Here is a 20239-nt window from a genome sequence, read left to right as displayed (position 1 = left end):
TTCGGAATTAATACATTTACTTCGTTTACTAGATAATTGAGAATCTCATGGCTCTTCTACCTCCATGGTTCTCATCCCACGTTTGTGCATACCCTTCTAATTTTGATACAATATTTCCAAATAGAATTATAGTGGTATTGTAACTCCTAACAAACATATAGCCTTTTTGAACGGTATAATTCACATTTATGGTTCTAAATTAAGACATGTACTTTGTTTTACCGAATAACTGAGAATCGCATAACCCTTCTGCCTCTGAAGTGCACACCCAGTGTTGATGTATAACCACCTAGTTCGAATACAATATATTATCAAATAATATTATAACAGTATTGTAACTCCTAAAACAGCTATAGCGTTCGAGCATAATTCTCATTTATGGGTCTGAATTAAGATATTTACTTTTATTTACCGGATAATTGATAATCTCGTAGGTCTTATGTCTCCACGTCTCCCACCCTGCGTTGGTGTATAACCTTCTAGTTTGGACACATTATTCCCACCTAGGATGATAGCGGTATTGTAACCCCTTAGCAAACCAATAGCCTTTGAACGATGCGATTCTCAATTACTGTTATGAATTAAGACTTTTACTTTTGTTTACCAGACAATTAAGAATCACATAGCTCTTCCACCTCCACGGTTCTCACCCTGCGGTTGTATAACCTTCTAGTTTGGATACGATATTCCCAAATAGGAAGATAACGACATTGTAATTCGTAATAAACCAATAGTCTTTGAACAATGCAATTCTTATGTAAGGTACTAAGTTGAAGATATTTTCTTTCCCTAACTACATAACTGATAATCTGACGGTTCTTCCACCTCCACGGTTATCACCCCGTGTTGGTGTATAACCTAGGATTAAAGTGTTCTTGCAACTCCTAACAAAACAGTGGCCTTCAAATGATACAATTATCATTATGATTTTGAATGCAGACATTTACTTTCATTTACCGTATAATTGAAAATCTATAGCGTGAGTACCTCCACGATCACCACCCTCGTTTGTGTACAACCTTATAGTTTGGATACAACATGCCAATATCTTTCGAACGGCTCTTCTCATTTATGGCTCTGAATTGAGACAATTACTTTCTTTTACCGGACAACGAAGAACCGCATAGCTCTTTTACATCCAAAGTTCACACCCTGTGTTGGTGTATAACCTTTGTTTTTGGATACGGTATAACATACATGATGATAGAGGTATTGTAACACCTAACAAATCAATAGCTTTCGGATGATACAATTCTCATTTGTGGTTCTCGGTTAGACATTGATTTTTATTTACCGGATATTTGAAAACCTCATAGCTCTTCTACCCTAAAATTCTCATGTTGGTGTATAACCTTCGAGTTTGGATACGGTATTCCCATATAGGGTTATAGAAGTAATGTAACCTGTTGTGGCTATAATCTTAACAATACTACAAGGCTGTTTATGAAGAGGTAATCATATCTATTGAACGGTGTAGATGGAAACACACACGACACAAGGATTTATATAGGTTCGGGCCCTCTCCGGTGGAGGTAATACACTACTCATGTGGTGCTATTAGCTCTTGCTAAGGTACAACGTGTGTGTATGCTCACCCTGCAACACGATGCCCTCTCTCAACTTATATAGAGTGCGCTATGTGGGGTACTTAATGAGTTGGTATTAATGCAATTCATGGCTTAGGTGTGGACGATTGTTTCCTGTCTATTACTGTTAGTAACTGCTATTTAACTAGATTATACCGTCGTTGGGTAATTGTTGCCTTTGTGACATTGTGGGTGAATAGTAGGACAACCGGGTGACTGTTGGAAATATGCCCTAGAGGCAATAATAAAATGGTTATTATCATATTTCCCTGTTCATGATAATCGTCTATTGTTCATGCTATAATTGTATTAACAGGAAACAGTAATACATGTGTGAATGAATAGATCACAATGTGTCCCTAGCAAGCCTCTAGTTGGCTAGCTCGTTAGTCAATAGATGATCATGGTTTCCTGATCATGGACATTAGATGTCATTGATAACGGGATCACATCATTGGGAGAATGATGTGATGGACAAGACCCAATCCTAAGCCTAGCACTAGATCGTATTGTTCGTATGCTAATGCATTTCTAATGTCAAGTATCTTTTCCTTCGACCGTGAGATTGTGCAACTCCCGGATACCGTAGGAGTGCTTTGGGTGTATCAAACGTCACAACATAACTGGGTGACTATAAAGGTGCACTACGGGTACCTCCGAAAGTGTCTGTTGGGTTGGCACGAATCGAGATCGGGATTTGTCACTCCGTGTGACGGAGAGGTATCTCTGGGCCCACTCAGTAGAACATCATCATGAGCTCAACGTGACTAAGGAGTTAGTCACACGATGACGTGCTACAGAACGAGTAAAGAGACTTACCGGTAACGAGATTGAACAAGGTATAGGTATACCGACGATCGAATCTCGGGCAAGTTCTATACCGACACACAAAGGGAATCGTATACGGGATTGATTGAATCCTTGACATCGTGGTTCATCCGATGAGATCATCGTGGAGCAAGTGGGAGCCACCATGGGTATCCAGACCCCGCTGATGGTTATTGGCCAGAGAGGTGTCTCGGTCCTGTCTGCCTGTCTCCCGAACCCGTAGGGTCTACACACTTAAGGTTCGATGACGCTAGGGTTATAGGAAATTGTTATATGAGGTTACCGAAAGTTGTTCGGAGTCCCGGATGAGATCCCGGACGTCATGAGGAGCTCCGAAATGGTCCGGAGGTAAAGATTGATATATAGGACGGATGGTTTTGGACACCGGAAGTGTTTCGGGCGTCACCGGTAACGTACCGGGACCACCGGGACCACCGGAGGTGGTCCCGGGGGACCACCGAAGGGGGGCAACGACCCCGGGAGGCTAGATGGGCTAAGTGGGGAAGGGAACCAGCCCCTAGGTGGGCTGGTGCGCCCCCACCCAGCCCATGCGCACCAGAGAAAGGGGGAAGGGGGAACCCTAGCATAGGTGGGCCTAAGGCCCACCAGAGGGGTGCGCCACCCCTCCTCCCTGCCCTGGCCACCGCCCCCTCTCCCATCTGGGGCTGCCGCACCCCTTGGGGGTGGGAACCCTAAGGGCTGCGCCCCCTCCCTCTCCCCCTATATATAGATGAGGACTCGGGGCTGTTGGACACACGGTTTTATCTCTCTCTCGGCGCAGCCCTGCTCCTCTCCCTCCTCCTCTCTGCCGGTGCTTGGCGAAGCCCTGCCGGGAGACCTCGTCTCTCCACTGACACCACGCCGTCGTGTTGCTGGACTTCTTCCCCAACCTCTCCCTCCTCCTTGCTGGATCAAGGTGCGGGAGACGTCACCGGGCTGCACGTGTGTTGAACACGGAGGTGCCGTTGTTCGGCACTAGATCAGAATCGCTGCGAGTACGACTCCATCAACCGCGTTCTAGCAACGCTTCCGCTTAGCGATCTTTAAAGGTACGAAGATGCTCTTACCCCTCTCTCGTTGCTGGTCTCTCCATAGGAAGATCTGAACATGTGTAGGAAATTTTTTAAATTTATGCTAAGCTACCCAACAGTGGTATCAGAGCTAGGTTTTCTATGCGTAGATTCTATGCACGAGTAGAACACAAAAGTTGTGGGCGATGATTTGTCAATTTGCTTGCCGTTACTAGTCTTATTCTTTTCCGGCGGTATTGTGGGATGAGGCGGCCCGGACCGACCTTACACGTACGCTTACGTGAGACTGGTTCCACCGACAGACATGCACATCGTGCATAAAGGTGGCTAGCAGGTGTCTGTCTCTCCTACTCTAGTCGGATTCGATTTGATGAAAAGGGTCCTTATGAAGGGTAAATAGCTTTGGCATATCATCGTTGTGGCTGTCACGTAGGTAAGAAGGCGTTCTTGCTAGAAACCCAAATCAGCCACGTAAAACTTGCAACAACAATTAGAGGACGTCTAACTTGTTTTTGCAGGGTTTGACATGTGATGTGATATGGCCAAAGCTGTGATGTTGCATGTATGATGTATGAGATGATCATGTTATTGTAACAGGTTTCACGACTTGCATGTCGATGAGTATGACAACCGGCAGGAGCCATAGGAGTTGTCTTAATTTATTGTATGAGATGCAACGCCATGTGCTTACTACTTTTACTTCATTGCTAACGGTTAGCTATAGTAGTAGTGATAGTAGTAGTTGGCGTGACGACTTCACGGAGATACGATGATGGAGATCATGATGATGGAGATCATGGTGTCACGCCGGTGACGATGATGATCATTCGATGCCTGAAGATGGAGATCGAAAGAGCAAAGATGATAATGGCCATATCATGTCACTATATGATTGCATTGTGATGTTTATCATGTTTTACATCTTATTGCTTAAAATGACGGTAGCATAATAAGATGATCCCTCTTAAAATTTCGAGAACGTATTCCCCTAAGTGTGCACCATTGCGAAGGTTCGTTGTCTCGAAGCACCACGTGATGATCGGGTGTGATAGATTCTAACGTCCGCATACAACGGGTGTAAGCCAGATTTACACACGCGAAACACCTAGGTTGACTCGACGAGCTTAGCATGTACAGACATGATCTCGAATACAAGAGACCGAAAGGTCGAACATGAGTCGTATGGTTGAATACGATCAGCATGAAGTTGCTCACCATGGTGACTAGTCCGTCTCACGTGATGATCGGACACGGGTTAGTCAACATGGATCATGTATCACTTAGATGACTAGAGGGATGTCGATTTAAGTGGGAGTTCATACTTAATTTGATTAAATGAACTTAATTGTCATGAACTTAGTCTAAAAGTTGTCTTTATAAATATTGTAGATGTCCAACGTCAACCTCAACTTCAACGCATTCCTAGAGAAAAACAAGCTGAAAGATGATGGTAGCAACTATGCGGACTGGGTTCGCAACCTGAAGCTCATCCTTGAAGCAGCTAAAAAGGCTTATGTCCTTAATGCGCCGCTAGGTGACCCTCCCGCTCCCGCAGCAGCCCAGGACATTCTGAACGTCTGGCAAGCGTGGAGTGATGACTACTCTCTGGTCAGGTGTGGCATGTTATACAGTTTAGAAACGGGGCTCCAAAGGCGTTTTGAGCAACACGGGGCATATGAGATGTTCCAGGAGCTGAAGCTAGTTTTTCAAGCTCATGCCCGTGTCGAGAGATATGAAGTCTCCGACAAGTTCTTCAGCTGTAAGATGGAGGAGAACAGTTCTGTCAGTGAGCACATACTCAAAATGTCTGGGTTACACGGTCGTCTGACTTCACTTGGAGTCGAACTTCCGGATGATGCTATAATTGACAAAATCCTCCAGTCTCTCCCACCAAGCTACAAAGGCTTTGTGCTTAACTACAACATGCAAGGGATGGAGAAGACCATTCCCGAGTTGTACTCGATGCTCAAGTCTGCAGAAGTAGAAATCAAGAAGGAGCATCAAGTGTTGATGGTCAACAAGACCACTAGTTTCAAGAAAGGGAGGGGTAAGAAGAACTTCAAGAAAGATGGCAAAGTTGTTGCCGCGCCCGGTAAGCCAGATGCCGGGAAGAAAAAGAACGGACCCAAGCCTAAGACTGAGTGCTTCTATTGCAAGGGAAAAGGTCACTGGAAGCGGAACTGCCCCAAATACTTAGCGGACAAGAAGGCCGGCAACGTTAAAGGTATATGTGATATACATGTTATTGATGTGTACCTTACCAGCGCTCGTAGTAGCTCCTGGGTATTTGATACCGGTGTCGTTGCTCACATTTGCAACTCAAAGCAGGAACTGCGGAATAAGCGGAGACTGGCCAAGGACGAGGTGACGATGCGCGTCGGGAATGGTTCAAAGGTCGATGTGATCGCCGTCGGCACGCTGCCTCTACATCTACCGTCGGGATTAGTTTTAAACCTTAATAATTGTTATTTAGTACCAGCTTTAAGCATGAACATTGTATCAGGGTCTTGCTTAATGCGAGACGGCTACTCATTTAAGTCAGAGAATAATGGTTGTTCTATTTATATGAGTGATATGTTTTATGGTCATGCTCCTCTGGTGAATGGTTTATTCTTGATGAATCTCGATCGTGATGTTACACATATTCATAGTGTGAGTACAAAAAGATGCAAAGTTGATAATGATAGTCCCACATACTTGTGGCACTGCCGCCTTGGTCATATCGGCGTTAAGCGCATGAAGAAGCTCCATACTGATGGACTGTTAGAGTCTCTTGACTTTGAATCATTTGACACATGCGAACCGTGCCTCATGGGCAATATGACTAAGACTCCATTCTCAGGAATAATGGAGAGAGCAACCGACTTATTGGAAATAATACATACTGATGTGTGTGGTCCAATGAACGTTGAAGCTCGCGGTGGTTATCGTTATGTTCTCACTCTCACCGATGATTTGAGTAGGTATGGGTATATCTACTTGATGAAGCACGAATCTGAGACGTTTGAAAAGTTCAAGGAATTTCAGAGTGAGGTTGAGAATCAACGTGACAGAAAAATTAAATGTCTACGATCTGATCGTGGAGGAGAATATTTGAGTCACGAGTTTGGCACACACCTAAGAAAGTGTGGAATCGTTTCACAACTGACGCCGCTTGGCACACCGCAGCGCAACGGAGTGTCTGAACGTCGTAATCGCACTTTATTAGATATGGTGCGATCTATGATGTCTCTCACCGACTTAGCGCTATCATTTTGGGGATACGCATTAGAAACTGCAGCATTCACTTTAAATAGGGCACCGTCTAAATCCGTTGAGACGACACCGTATGAACTATGGTTTGGCAAGAAACCTAAGTTGTCGTTTCTTAAAGTTTGGGGCTGCGATGCTTATGTGAAGAAACTTCAACCAGAAAAGCTCGAACCCAAAGCGGAGAAATGCGTATTCATAGGATACCCTAAGGAAACTATTGGGTATACCTTCTATCTTAGATCCGAAGGTAAAACCTTTGTTGCCAAGAACGGATCCTTTCTAGAGAAAGAGTTTCTCTCGAAAGAAGTAAGTGGGAGGAAGGTAGAACTTGATGAGGTAATTACACCCCCTCTCGAACAGGAAAGTAGCGCAGCGCAGGAAGTTGTTCCTGTGGCGCCTACACCGACTGAAGAGGAAGTTAATGATGATGATCATGAAGCTTCGGATCAAGTTACTACTAAACGTCGAAGGTCCACAAGGGTACGCTCCGCACTAGAGTGGTACGGCAACCCTGTGATGGAAATCATGTTGTTAGACAACGGTGAACCTTCGAACTACGAAGAAGCGATGGCGGGCCCGGATTCCAACAAATGGCTTGAGGCCATGAAATCCGAGATAGGATCCATGTATGAGAATAAAGTATGGACTTTGGTGGACTTGCCCGATGACCGGCGAGCCATAGAAAATAAATGGATCTTCAAGAAGAAGACTGATGCAAACGGTAATGTAACAATTTACAAAGCTTGACTTGTCGCAAAGGGTTTTCGACAAATTCAAGGAGTTGACTACGAAAAGACTTTCTCTCCCGTAGCGAAGCTGAAATCAGTCTGAATCATGTTAGCAATTGCCGCCTTTTATGATTATGAAATTTGGCAAATGGACGTCAAAACAGCGTTCCTTAACAGGAACCTTAAGGAAGAGTTGTATATGATGCAACCAGAAGGTTTTGTCGACCCTAAGGGTGCTAACAAAGTGTGCAAGCTCCAGCGCTCCATCTATGGGCTGGTGTAAGCATCTCGGAGTTGGAACATTCGCTTTAATGAGGTGATTAAAGCGTTTGGGTTCATACAGGTTTACGGAGAAGCCCGTCTGTACAAGAAAGTGAGTGGGAGCTCTGTAGCTTTCCTCGTACTATATGTAGATGACATATTATTGATGGGGAATAATATAGAGATGTTGGAGAGCATAAAGGCATATTTAAACAAGAGTTTTTCAATGAAGGACCTTGGAGAAGCTGCATACATATTAGGCATCAAGATCTATAGAGATAGACCGAGACGCCTCATAAGTCTTTCGCAAAGTACATACCTTGATAAGATATTGAAGAAGTTCAATATGGAAAACTCAAAGAAAGGGTTCTTGCCAGTTTTGCAAGGTATGAGATTGAGTAAGACTCAATCGCCGACCACGGCAGCAGATAGAGAGAAGATGAGTTATGTCCCCTACGCTTCAGCCGTGGGCTCTCTAATGTATGCCATGCTGTGTACCAGACCTGATATAAACCTTGCCATAAGTTTGGTAGGGAGGTACCAAATTGATCCCGGTACGGAACACTGGACAGCGGTCAAGAATATCCTTAAGTACCTGAAAAGGACTAAGGAAATGTTTCTCGTTTATGGAGATGACGAAGAGCTCGTCGTAAAGGGTTACGTCGACGCTAGCTTCGACACAGATCCGGATGACTCTAAGTCTCAGACCGGATACGTATATGTGTTGAATGGTGGGGTAGTGAGCTGGTGCAGCAGCAAGCAAGAAGTCGTGGCAGCATCTACATGTGAAGCGGAGTACATAGCTGCTTCAGAAGCGGCTCATGAAGGAATTTGGATGAAGGAGCTCATCACCGACCTTGGAGTGGTTCCAAGCGCGTCGGGTCCTATGACACTCTTCTGTGATAACACTGGAGCCATTGCCATAGCCAAGGAGCCCAGGTTTCACCGGAAGACGAAGCACATCAAGCGCCGCTACAACTCCATCCAGGACCATGTCCAGAGTGGAGTGATAGATATTTGTAAAGTACACACGGATCTGAATATTGCAGACCCGTTGACTAAACCTCTTCCACGAGCAAAACATGATCAACACCATAATGCTATGGGTGTTCGATACATCACAATGTAACTAGATTATTGACTCTAGTGCAAGTGGGAGACTATTGGAAATATGCCCTAGAGGCAATAATAAAATGGTTATTATCATATTTCCCTGTTCATGATAATCGTCTATTGTTCATGCTATAATTGTATTAACAGGAAACAGTAATACATGCGTGAATGAATAGATCACAATGTGTCCCTAGAAAGCCTCTAGTTGGCTAGCTCGTTATTCAATAGATGATCATGGGCATTAGATGTCATTGATAACGGGATCACATCATTGGGAGAATGATGTGATGGACAAGACCCAATCCTAAGCCTAGCACTAGATCGTATTGTTCGTATGCTAATGCTTTTCTAATGTCAAGTATCTTTTCCTTCGACCGTGAGATTGTGCAACTCCCGGATACCGTAGGAGTGCTTTGGGTGTATCAAACGCCACAACGTAACTGGGTGACTATAAAGGTGCACTACGGGTACCTCCGAAAGTGTCTGTTGGGTTGGCACGAATCGAGATCGGGATTTGTCACTCCGTGTGACGGAGAGGTATCTCTGGGCCCACTCAGTAGAACATCATCATGAGCTCAACGTGACTAAGGAGTTAGTCACACGATGACGTGCTACAGAACGAGTAAAGAGACTTACCGGTAACGAGATTGAACAAGGTATAGGTATACCGACGATCGAATCTCGGGCAAGTTCTATACCGACACACAAAGGGAATCGTATACGGGATTGATTGAATCCTTGACATCGTGGTTCATCCGATGAGATCATCGTGGAGCAAGTGGGAGCCACCATGGGTATCCAGACCCCGCTGATGGTTATTGGCCAGAGAGGTGTCTCGGTCCTGTCTGCCTGTCTCCCGAACCCGTAGGGTCTACACACTTAAGGTTCGATGACGCTAGGGTTATAGGGAATTGTTGTACGAGGTTACCGAAAGTTGTTCGGAGTCCCGGATGAGATTCCGGACGTCACGAGGAGCTCCGGAATGGTCCAGAGGTAAAGATTGATATATAGGACGGATGGTTTTGGACACCGGAAGTGTTTCGGGCGTCACCGGTAACGTACCGGGACCACCGGAGGTGGTCCCGGAGGACCACCGAAGGGGGGAAACGACCCCGGGAGGCTAGATGGGCTAAGTGGGGAAGGGAACCAACCCCTAGGTGGGCTGGTGCGCCCCCCACCCAGCCCATGCGCACCAGAGAAAGGGGGAAGGGGGGAACCCTAGCATAGGTGGGCCTAAGGCCCACCAGAGGGGTGCGCCACCCCTCCTCCCTGCCCTGGCCGCCGCCCCTCTCCCATCTGGGGCTGCCGCACCCCTTGGGGGTGGGAACCCTAAGGGTTGCGCCCCCTCCCTCTCCCCCTATATATAGATGAGGACTCGGGGCTGTTGGACACACGGTTTTATCTCTCTCTCGGCGCAGCCCTGCTCCTCTCCCTCCTCCTCTCTGCCGGCGCTTGGCGAAGCCCTGCCGGGAGACCTCGTCTCTCCACCGACACCACGCCGTCGTGTTGCTGGACTTCTTCCCCAACCTCTCCCTCCTCCTTGCTGGATCAAGGTGCGGGAGACGTCACCGGGCTGCACGTGTGTTGAATGCGGAGGTGCCGTTGTTCGGCACTAGATCGGAATCGCTGCGAGTACGACTCCATCAACCGCATTCTAGCAACGCTTCCGCTTAGCGATCTTCAAAGGTACGAAGATGCTCTTACCCCTCTCTCGTTACTGGTCTCTCCATAGGAAGATCTGAACATGCGTAGGAAATTTTTTAAATTTATGCTACGTTACCCAAAAGTGACCCCATCTGCCTGATTGTCGACCGTTGGGTCCTGTCCATCACGGGGTGTCAGTTTGACTATAAAGACTTATCCAGACCACGAGTCGTCCTTTGGTCCTTCTTATCTCGGGCTCCTGTTCCTATGGGTCAAATGTGATGTCCTTTCATCCATGATCTTTCGGGCTTGATGGGGTTCGACCTTGTGATGGGCCATTCGTATACTTGGGTCCATCCCTATTTATAACTGGAAAACGCTTCTTATCACACGGTTGGTAAGAGCTATTCGTCAGACCAATCGCATGCCATCGATTTGTCTAAAATCTCACGGTCCAGGATGCATCCCACTTCGACACATTCGCAAAACAGTCAATCCCGATTTTCTCGCGACACCCTCTCCCATAATCCCTCCCGCATTATTCTCATCTTCAACAAACCCACTCTTCACTCATCCTCATCTCTTTCGCTTGCTCCGGTGCCGCCGAACTCGTCGATCCCCTCGTCGCCCTCACCTATCCGCCATGAATCAGCCTCCGTCCATGTGCCCGTGAGACACAACGCGCCGTTGCCGCGGTTCACAATGCGCCGTGGTGCGCTCTTCCGCCATCCGGCGGCCATGCCGCTATTACCCTTCTCCATTGCCTGTTTTGTAGCGGGGACCCCGTGCATGCTCCACCAAGAAGCAGCACCATCTTCCCTCTTCCACCAACCGTGGTGCATCCTTGTCCGTCCATGTCCGATGGCTTATGTGTGTAAACTTATGTGTGGTCCTCGCATGGCAGGCGAGGGAGCGCATGTAGATGGCAACATGTGATGCCCTGAATGAGGCTCCACCTTCACCCCATGCTACTGCTAATTCTACCAAAGTCTTGTACAGAGTGGTTTGCTTCTCATGCTTCATTAGTCTCTTGTACAGAAACTTTCCTTCAAAGATTGATGAACCATTCTTATTTGTTTCTTGGATATGTTTATACTGCAGACACAATGAGCTTGAGCCCTGTCCATGAGAACTACGACAATCCACTCCGACTCACCCCTGCGCACGCCTGGCACATCGTCGATCGGTTTGTTTGTGGAGATATGATGTGGAGCTTACTGACCATCACAGAAGCAAATTCTATATTCAACAGGGACGCATGATCATCACCACGGAAGCACTCCCCGTGTTATTTGATAATGATATAGTTTTTCTTCTTCTTTATGATGGAAACAATTCTATATTTGTATGGAAGCAATTTTTCTAGTTTGTAAAAATGGTAACATAATTATTTGGAAGCAAAGTATATATCTGTGGAAGCAAGGCATCTGTTTTGTTGCAAGAAAGCAAATTCTGAATTCTTTCGATTCAGATTCCAAATCCTATAGATGCAAATACTCATTTCTTTGGATGCAAATCCCAACTTCTTTGGAAGCAAATTTCCTATTTATTCGGATGCAGATACCGGATTCTTTCGAGAACAAGTTCCAATTTAATTTGTTTATAAGAGTCTGTAACAATGGTAGAAATGATGTTTCAGGTTCCAAATTCTATGGATGCAAATACTTATTTATTTTGATGCAAATTCCAAATTCCGTAGAGCAAATTCCTATTTATTTGGATGCAGACACCAGATCCTGAGGACAATTTTCTATTTAATTTGTTTGAAAGACTTTGTAACGATGGTAAAAAATATGTTTGATGGAAGCATGTATTTGTAATGTTGGAGGCAAGGAATCTGCATTGAGCTTAGATGATTCAAAATAAATTGGCATGTTGAACAAAATTGAAATAACATACAATTGATATGGAAACAAATTTGCTAGCCGATAGAAGCAAAAAATGAATTGATATGCTTCCACTATTAATAGAACATGAATGCATCAGATGGACCCGGTTTGCCACATGCAACCGTTTCACATACTGCAGATTTTGAAGCGTTGAGAAAGCAATCCATAAAAGAAAGCAACGACTTATGTGTAGGAAGCATATATTTATAATTTTATATGGAAGAAAGCTACATGCTATATATTAGAGACCCGCGTTAAAAGGACTAGCAATCAACCTGCTAAAATCTAGTGTCGGAATCATAGGTAATCAACATTAACTAGTTTCAGTTTTGGGAACACTAAACGGAAGGTGTATTGCTTATCCAACGGGTGCATGTGATCCAATCCAACGCCTCTCTAGTAGTCTGATAAAATGCTAGGCATCAGTAGCCTAATGCCTAGCGGTTCCCTTTATAACCCTATCAAGTCAATAGTATTTGAACTATACAATTGTTGTTAATGATTCTTAATTAAGACATTTAATTTCATTTTATCAGATAACCGAAAACTCGTAGTCCTTATACATCCACAATTCTCGCCTAGCACTGTGGATAACCTTCAAGTTTTGATACACCACTCCCAAATAGGGTGATACCGGTATTGTAACTCATAGCAAATCAATATCTTTCGAACAATAGAATTCTCATTTATGGTTCTGAATTAAGACATTACTTTCGTTAACCGGATAATTGATAACCTCATAGCTCTTCTACTACCTTCATGGTTCTCACATGCATTGGTGTATAACCGTCTTCATCCTAAGTCCAACATATTGTGTACCAACTTCAGTCAAGAAGCAACCAACACTTTTATGTAGGTGTGCAACTCATATGTGACATGCTAAATACATGGACCATGCCGATCGACAAGTGGAGCTCTAGCCTTCTCGACCAATACCCTACCCGTTGAACTATAGATTAGAAATGCGATTGACAATAAGGCGTATAAAATCTGCGCGAAGTAAAATGGTGCAAAGTTTGAAAACTCGTTGAACTATAGATTAGATGGGTGTTGAACCCATAAATTAAATAATCGGTAAAGATCTTTAAGGCTCATATAAAATGTCATGATATGGCAGTGAGAAGTTCAATCGTACCTCGTGATCGAAGAAGAATTGAGACCCTCAACTATCTTTCACATACTATTTAAAACCTGAAAAGGTGGGATGTTTCCACACGCTACTCATCCGTCGTCCACCTCGCCCTGCCACGCCTCGCGTGTTTCGTGAACGAGTTGATTAACAACTACTCCCTTCATTCCAAAATTATTGCCTTAGATTTGTGTAGATACGAATGTATATAGTCATGCTTTAGTATCTAGATACATCTATTTTTAAACAAACATAAAACAATAATTTTAGGACGAAGAGAGTACATTAAGAGTCATCACGGCGTTGGAGGAGCTCGGCGCCAAAGGGGACGTACTAGGCACGATCGCCATCGATGCATCCGGAGTCCGGCGAGTAGGGACGGAGAGAGGCGGCGTGCCGACCCAAGCACACCGGCGAACCACGGGCCGCTACGTGGGCGGGGGTCCTTGGATTACGGTCACACGGTACCCCGGCGCGCACGAGCCTAGAATGGGCGGCGCTCCGCACGTACGCGTCGGACTCACTTCCCCGCAGCGCAGACCTCTTTCCCTTTCCCTTCCCCTTTCCAGTCGATATCCCCGACGGACGATCCGGCCGTGCACCGCTCCGTCGAGAACTAGGCGGAACAAATGGAAAACGGCGTGGGGTGCTCCACCCCCCACCCCCACCCCCAACCCAACCCCAACCCCAACCCCCAGCCAGCCCGCATAGGGTGTGTCAGTCAGCCTCAGCCCGCATCGCCTTCCCCATAAAAAAAGGCCTCCCTCGACTCCGGGCGGAGCTTTCGAAGCTCCCTCCCCCTCCCCCCACCCCCCTGCCGCGGCCCCACCCACCTCGCAACCATCACCACCGCCCACCGTTCCCACCGCCGCCGCCCCTATATCCACTCCGCCCGCCCCCGCCGACCCGTGCTCCCCCACCCACCCCCCTCCTGCACTCATTCCCCACTCACTCGTACTCGCCGCCGCCGCCGCCGCAGCGAGATCTCCGGCCGCCCGCGCCATGGTGGCCGCCTCGGGCATAGCGCCGCCGCGGGCCGCGGCCGCGCTCCCCTGCGCGCGGGCGCGCGCGGGCCACCGCCCCGGCTTCCTCCGATCCCCGCCGCCCACGGCATCCGTGGCGGCGCAGCTCCGGTGCTGCGCCTCCGCCGTCGACGACAGCGTCGTCGCGCCTTCCGCGCCCAGGCCCCGCCTCCCCAGGTACTGCCACGCCACTGCCCCCACCCACCCACCCACGCGCCTCACTACCACTACCTGCAATGGCGACGCGCCGAGATGCGAATCAGTCAGTGACCACTCCCGCTCCGCTTCCCCAATCTCTCTGTTAACATGAGTTCAGGGAGTCCTCGCGCCAGAGGCGGGATGCTTGCGCTGTTCGTTCACCAAGGATTTTCGTCCATAATCCATATCCTCATTGTCTGATTCCGAGGAGATTTTGTCATTTTCAGTTGATCTGTACGTGATTCGGCTTGGGTTTATGCGATTTGGTTATTGGGCGAGTGGCTTTCCGGTAGGAGGTTCATCTACCCTTATCTGCGGCCGCTTCGCATTTATTAGGCCGGGTTGGCTCCCGCTGCGGAAGGGGGGCTCTGAGACCTTCCTTCTGGTACTGCTACGGGTTTACACGGACATTCTAAGATCGAAACGAAGCAGTTCTATGTAGCCAGATCGGATGCTCACCACTGTTTACAAGCTTCTGCCCTTTGGTCCTACAGTGATGGTGCCAATGTTCCTCAGCTCGCTAGTGTCACCAGAATAGGTCGCCCTCATGCATAGCGTTGTGCGGATGGCAGCTCGTGGTTTCCGTGACCATGGATGGGGATCTGCCCAGCTTGCTCATAAATGCGCTGGCAGATGATGCTATTTTTGTAGCTCACTGTGCAGTAGGCAGTGTTGCAACGCTGTTGCTTGCGTCTTGGATCCAACTGTATCGCTGGGGTCGTCACTCATCACCATTATTGTTGACACATATGATTTAGAATTTGCCATGGTAGAAAATGTCTTAATGTCCGTGAGGAATTGCAGGGTGGTTGGCATGGGTTCAAAGCTCATCGGAAGCGGATCGGCCACTCCATCACTTAGTATTTCAAATGATGACCTTTCAAAATTTGTTGAAACGTCTGATGAATGGATCGCAGCACGGACTGGGATTCGGAACAGGCGGGTTCTTTCAGGTATTTTCTATTACACTCCTTTCCCTCCTCTTTCACTAAGTTAGCCTGATTGAGGCAAATTGTGGTCCCTCTGGCATCGTGTATACTGGTTAGCTCTGAGTATTTCTTTTATTTTCTCTTAGCTAGGTGACAACTTCTAGATGATATGTGTGTCACATCGTTGTTGATGGTTGAAGTAGTTTAATGAACACACGTCGATTCTATTAATAAATTGTAAATTGGCATTTGTCACAAAGCACCCTTTTGCATTCAGGGTTAATGACTTGCAATACCATGTGATGTGGACATGAGCTATTGTAAATATAATAAATGAACTAATTTAGAACAATAAATATGAACGTTTAATAAATTTATATCTTGGCAACTTACCTAATTCCTAGATGGCTTATTACGTATTCCGCTTTTTACATGTTTTTTAAGTCAATGCACATATCTAATTATAAAACGATGTGAATAACATCGGTGGGAGTTGGCCCCACTGTGTAAGTAGGCAGGTAGCAGAGTGTCAGATTTTGTGGAAGAAAGCTTAGGAGTCACAATGATTCTGTTTTGGAGAGATATTTCATTTGTTTATGTTTCATGAGTAATTTGTTCTTTTCAAATGTATTAGGGGGCGAAACACTGGGAGGGCTTTCAGTACAGGCAGCACAAAGGGCACTTGAGATGGCCCAAGTAAGACCTGAAGATGTTGACCTTGTTCTCTTTTGCACATCTACTCCAGACGATCTCTTTGGAGGTGCTGGTCGGGTATGGCTATGCACATCTATGAAATTATTCTATTAGTTGTCATCCATGCCTTCTCTAGAATACAGTAGTTGTCATACTTGTGGAAACAAATGTTATTTACAACAATGCTATGTTTGAGCGACTGCATATTCCTGCTTTTAATGCGAGTCATCTCATGCTTGAGAATATTTTCCTGTTCCTTTTACTGTATATCATAAGTTGGGTAGAAATGGTACTATCTTATTGTTAAGTTTATCTGAGGAATTTCTTTTAAACTATAATACTCTCTGTCTGTAATTTTTTTCACTTCAGTACTCGTAGTCTCCAGAGTATGACACTCCAACTAAGGCATGGTAGCAAAGTATGATCTCTGTTGCTGAATGGTTGTAATTTAGGCACTCCAACTAAGGCATGTACGCAACACACTACATTTGCCTCCATAATTAGCTCATTTATGAATGTTGGGTATTATGTGTTAATCTAGTATATTAATGAATGTTGGATATGCGAAGGAAAAAAATGGCAGTACCGCAGTAGTTGCCCCAAACTTGTAAATTGGCATGTATTTCGGAACCAAAACCCAGAAACTAGAATGAGATGTATTTAGAACGGAGAAAAGTGATTTCTATGGAAGTATGCTGTAATGCATGACAACGAATATATATGATAGTATGTTTCATTCATGATGACTATATTCGTACTTGTAAGTTATTAGTACATACCTATATTTGATAGTCAAAATTAAAAATGTTTCACTGGCATACTTTGTGGAGCAGCCTATATTTGATAATGATGTAGTCATCAAATAATATATAAACTATGTAATGGTCTTTCCATTTTTGTATTTTCATTCATTTTTTCTCTGTTTAGTACTGTTAATGTTTTTTACTACGAGTAAACTAGTTGTTCTAATCATCATTGCCACTCTGCCCTAGTGCCTTATGCATTTTATATGCCCATTTTTTGCATAAATAACATCAGGATATGAAATGAAAACAGGTGCTGGCGGAGGTGGGGTGCACAAATGCATTTGGCTTCGATATCACCGCTGCCTGTAGTGGGTTCATTGTTGGTTTAATTACAGCTACTCGTTTTATCAAAGGTAATTCCTTTATTAAATATTTACAAGAGGTTGTTATTGTGCACCTTGTTGGATTAGTAATTTACTATCTGCCACTATTGTAGGTGGAGGTATTAAAAATGTCCTTGTAGTTGGGGCAGATGCTCTTTCACAATATGTGGATTGGACAGATAGAGGTACATGTATCCTCTTCGGTGATGCTGCTGGTGCTGTTTTGGTCCAGGTATATGTTCTTTCTTGCTGAAATGTGGGTCTGCTTTCCATGGTTCAATTTGCTGTAGTCTTTTTTTTTTGTATAGCCTATTCAGTAAGACGCTGCAGTTTATTGTATTACAGGGATTGCAAAATCCTTCTGCAAGTTTGTTTGTCTAATTTTTAATCCTCAATATTGCAGTCTTGCAATGCTGATGAAGATGGTTTGCTAGGTTTCTGTGTGCAAAGCGATGGCCATGGGCAAAAGTATGCCTTCTTTCTAAAGAAGTGTTGAGGTTACATTTCTAGTAGGTCAATTTCTTATGTTTGCTGATTACTTATGTAGGCACCTGCATTGTTCATCGTCGAACGCTGACTCCATCTTATCCAAGACCAATGGTGTCCCTGGCTTCCCACCAAAGAAGACCAACTTTTCTTGCATTGAAATGAATGGAAAGGAGGTTTTCCGCTTTGCTGTACGTTGCGTGCCACAGTCCATCGAAAAGGCGCTAGAGGAAGCCGGCCTACCTGCCTCCAGTATAGATTGGCTGTTGCTACACCAAGTGAGTATCCTATCCTATCCTATTGAAATTGGAAACTCTTTGACCTGAAGCATCGATCTAACCAACCCTCGCCGCGTTCCAGGCTAACCAGCGGATCATCGATGCTGCTGCCAACCGGTTATCCATCCCATCGGAAAAAGTCATCTCAAACCTTGCTAATTACGGCAACACCAGTGCAGCATCCATCCCATTAGCATTGGACGAGGCTGTTCGTGGCGGGAAGGTGAAGACGGGCGATATCATTGCAGCATCTGGTTTCGGAGCTGGACTCACCTGGGGTTCGGCTATTGTCAAATGGGGCTAATCAGTCATCACGAGCGGCGAACTAGCACAGCATACCAAACACCGGTTCCAAAGCTTTTGCCTCCATATGGCCCTAGGCCTACGTGCCTCTGCGGGGTCATCTACCCTTAGCCTGTCCGGCATTTTTCTTTTATATCACCGTCCGTCGTATTTTCTTGCACATGAACAGTGGCAGTTTGCCTTATTCATCTATTCCTTTGGCCCGTTACACAGATCAGCTGTCATCGTGGCTATCACTACTGTACTTACTAGCCAACAGCGAGTCTGGATTGTATTCTGTAGTTTTTGAGTGGCATGCTCGAGTATTTTGCATCTGGGGTGGAAATTGGAAATTTAGCTGGTATTGGAAGGAGGATACTGCATTGTAAGTTGTTGTTGAGCCTTCCTAGCAAGGTGTTTTTTGTCTGGAGATTCCGTTGGATTGTGATCAGTTTTATGGCTCCTGTCAATAATAACAATGCAAAAGAACAATGAATATTGGGCAAAAGCCGAGTCCAGGGGCGCGTGAAACTCATCAGCTAGTTCTACTGGGAGATTGCTGTCATGTGCTAACTGTCAGCATATTATTACTGCTGTTGTGGATTCACTCATTTTGTTTTGTATATACTCCCTCAGTTCCTAAATATAGGTCTCTAAAACTACTTATATTTAAGAACGGAGGGAGTAGTTCATATTGAAATCTCTAAGAAGATACTTCCTCCGTTCCTAAATACTTTCTTCGTCTTAAAATAAGTGACTCAATTTTATATTAATTTTGTACTAAAGTTAGTACAAACTTGAGTTACTAAAGTTAGTACAAACTTGAGTCGCTTATTTTGGGAAGGAGGGAGTATAAGTCTTTTAAGGTTTCACTAAGGGACTACATACGGATGTATATAGACATATTTTAGAGTGTATATTTACTCATTTTGTTTCGTATGTAGTTTTCTAATTAAAATTTTAAAAGGACTTATATTTAAGAACGGAGGGAGTACATATTTAGAAATGGAGGGAGCAGAATTGTTGATAATTGATGAAATTTGGATGGGTGCTATTGCTAAACAAAGGTAGTAAATCGTTTTTGCAAACAAAAGAAATAAGTTTTATCATTTATTCCACTGATTATGTTTCATTATTCAGTTTTGCCACTAAGAATTTAATATGCTAAAAATACCATCACTTTGTTAGGCGCATGCTCACACTCATCAATATGAGATAGAGAGAGCAGACATAGAGTCTAGGGTATTTTTGTCATATAACATGGTCAACGGACAATAATGATGTCTAATGATATTTTTAAGTAGGCAACTAATTAAACGATGACATTTTTGAAATATTTAATGTCATTTTTGAGCAAGCGATAATATTTTTAAACAGTTGTACTTTCAATGACAAAACTAAACAATAGGATACAACTGATGGCATAAATGATAAAATCCCAAGATATAAAACTCCGGGGCTCCAGTGAACACAGGACAGTGGAAGAAGAAACGAACGCTTGTTTTAGAAAAAAACGAATCAAAAAAAAAAAGTTCCATTGCCGGGAATCGAACCCGGGTCGCCTGGGTGAAAGCCAGGTATCCTAACCGCTGGACGACAATGGATTACTGGTGACACGCGTGTCGAAGTTACCATATTGTAGTTTACCACCCTTTGTGGCGGGTTCAGCACCACAGTCCAGTTGAAATTTGTGAAACAAAATGAAATGGGCACCCTAACGGTATTTGTTCACCTCCAACATCTCTTCGTGAATTCAAACAA

At 44.9% G+C, this 20239-nt stretch overlaps 1 protein-coding gene and 1 non-coding gene across 2 annotated transcripts; one reads left to right on the top strand and one right to left on the bottom strand.

Moving 5' to 3' along the window:
- Window positions 1-14172: 14172 nt before the first annotated feature.
- On the top strand, window positions 14173-18908 carry LOC123428184 (3-oxoacyl-[acyl-carrier-protein] synthase 3 B, chloroplastic). Its single transcript, XM_045112368.1, has 8 exons — window positions 14173-14660; window positions 15486-15634; window positions 16245-16381; window positions 17360-17462; window positions 17546-17664; window positions 17836-17900; window positions 17980-18196; window positions 18279-18908. The coding sequence occupies exons 1-8, from the start codon at window positions 14464-14466 to the stop codon at window positions 18498-18500; spliced, it is 1209 nt and encodes a 402-aa protein (XP_044968303.1). The 5' UTR covers window positions 14173-14463; the 3' UTR covers window positions 18501-18908.
- Window positions 18909-20010: 1102 nt separating this feature from the next.
- On the bottom strand, window positions 20011-20082 carry TRNAE-UUC. The gene has a single exon. It is a non-coding gene; the product is annotated as a tRNA-Glu (tRNA).
- Between the last annotated feature and the right edge of the window lie 157 nt (window positions 20083-20239).

This window comes from Hordeum vulgare, chromosome 2H (genome assembly GCF_904849725.1).
Source record: "Hordeum vulgare subsp. vulgare chromosome 2H, MorexV3_pseudomolecules_assembly, whole genome shotgun sequence".
NCBI classification, from domain to species: Eukaryota; Viridiplantae; Streptophyta; class Magnoliopsida; order Poales; family Poaceae; genus Hordeum; species Hordeum vulgare.
Note: the sequence above shows the minus strand (reverse complement) of the source record. Positions and strands in the feature narration are given on the sequence as shown.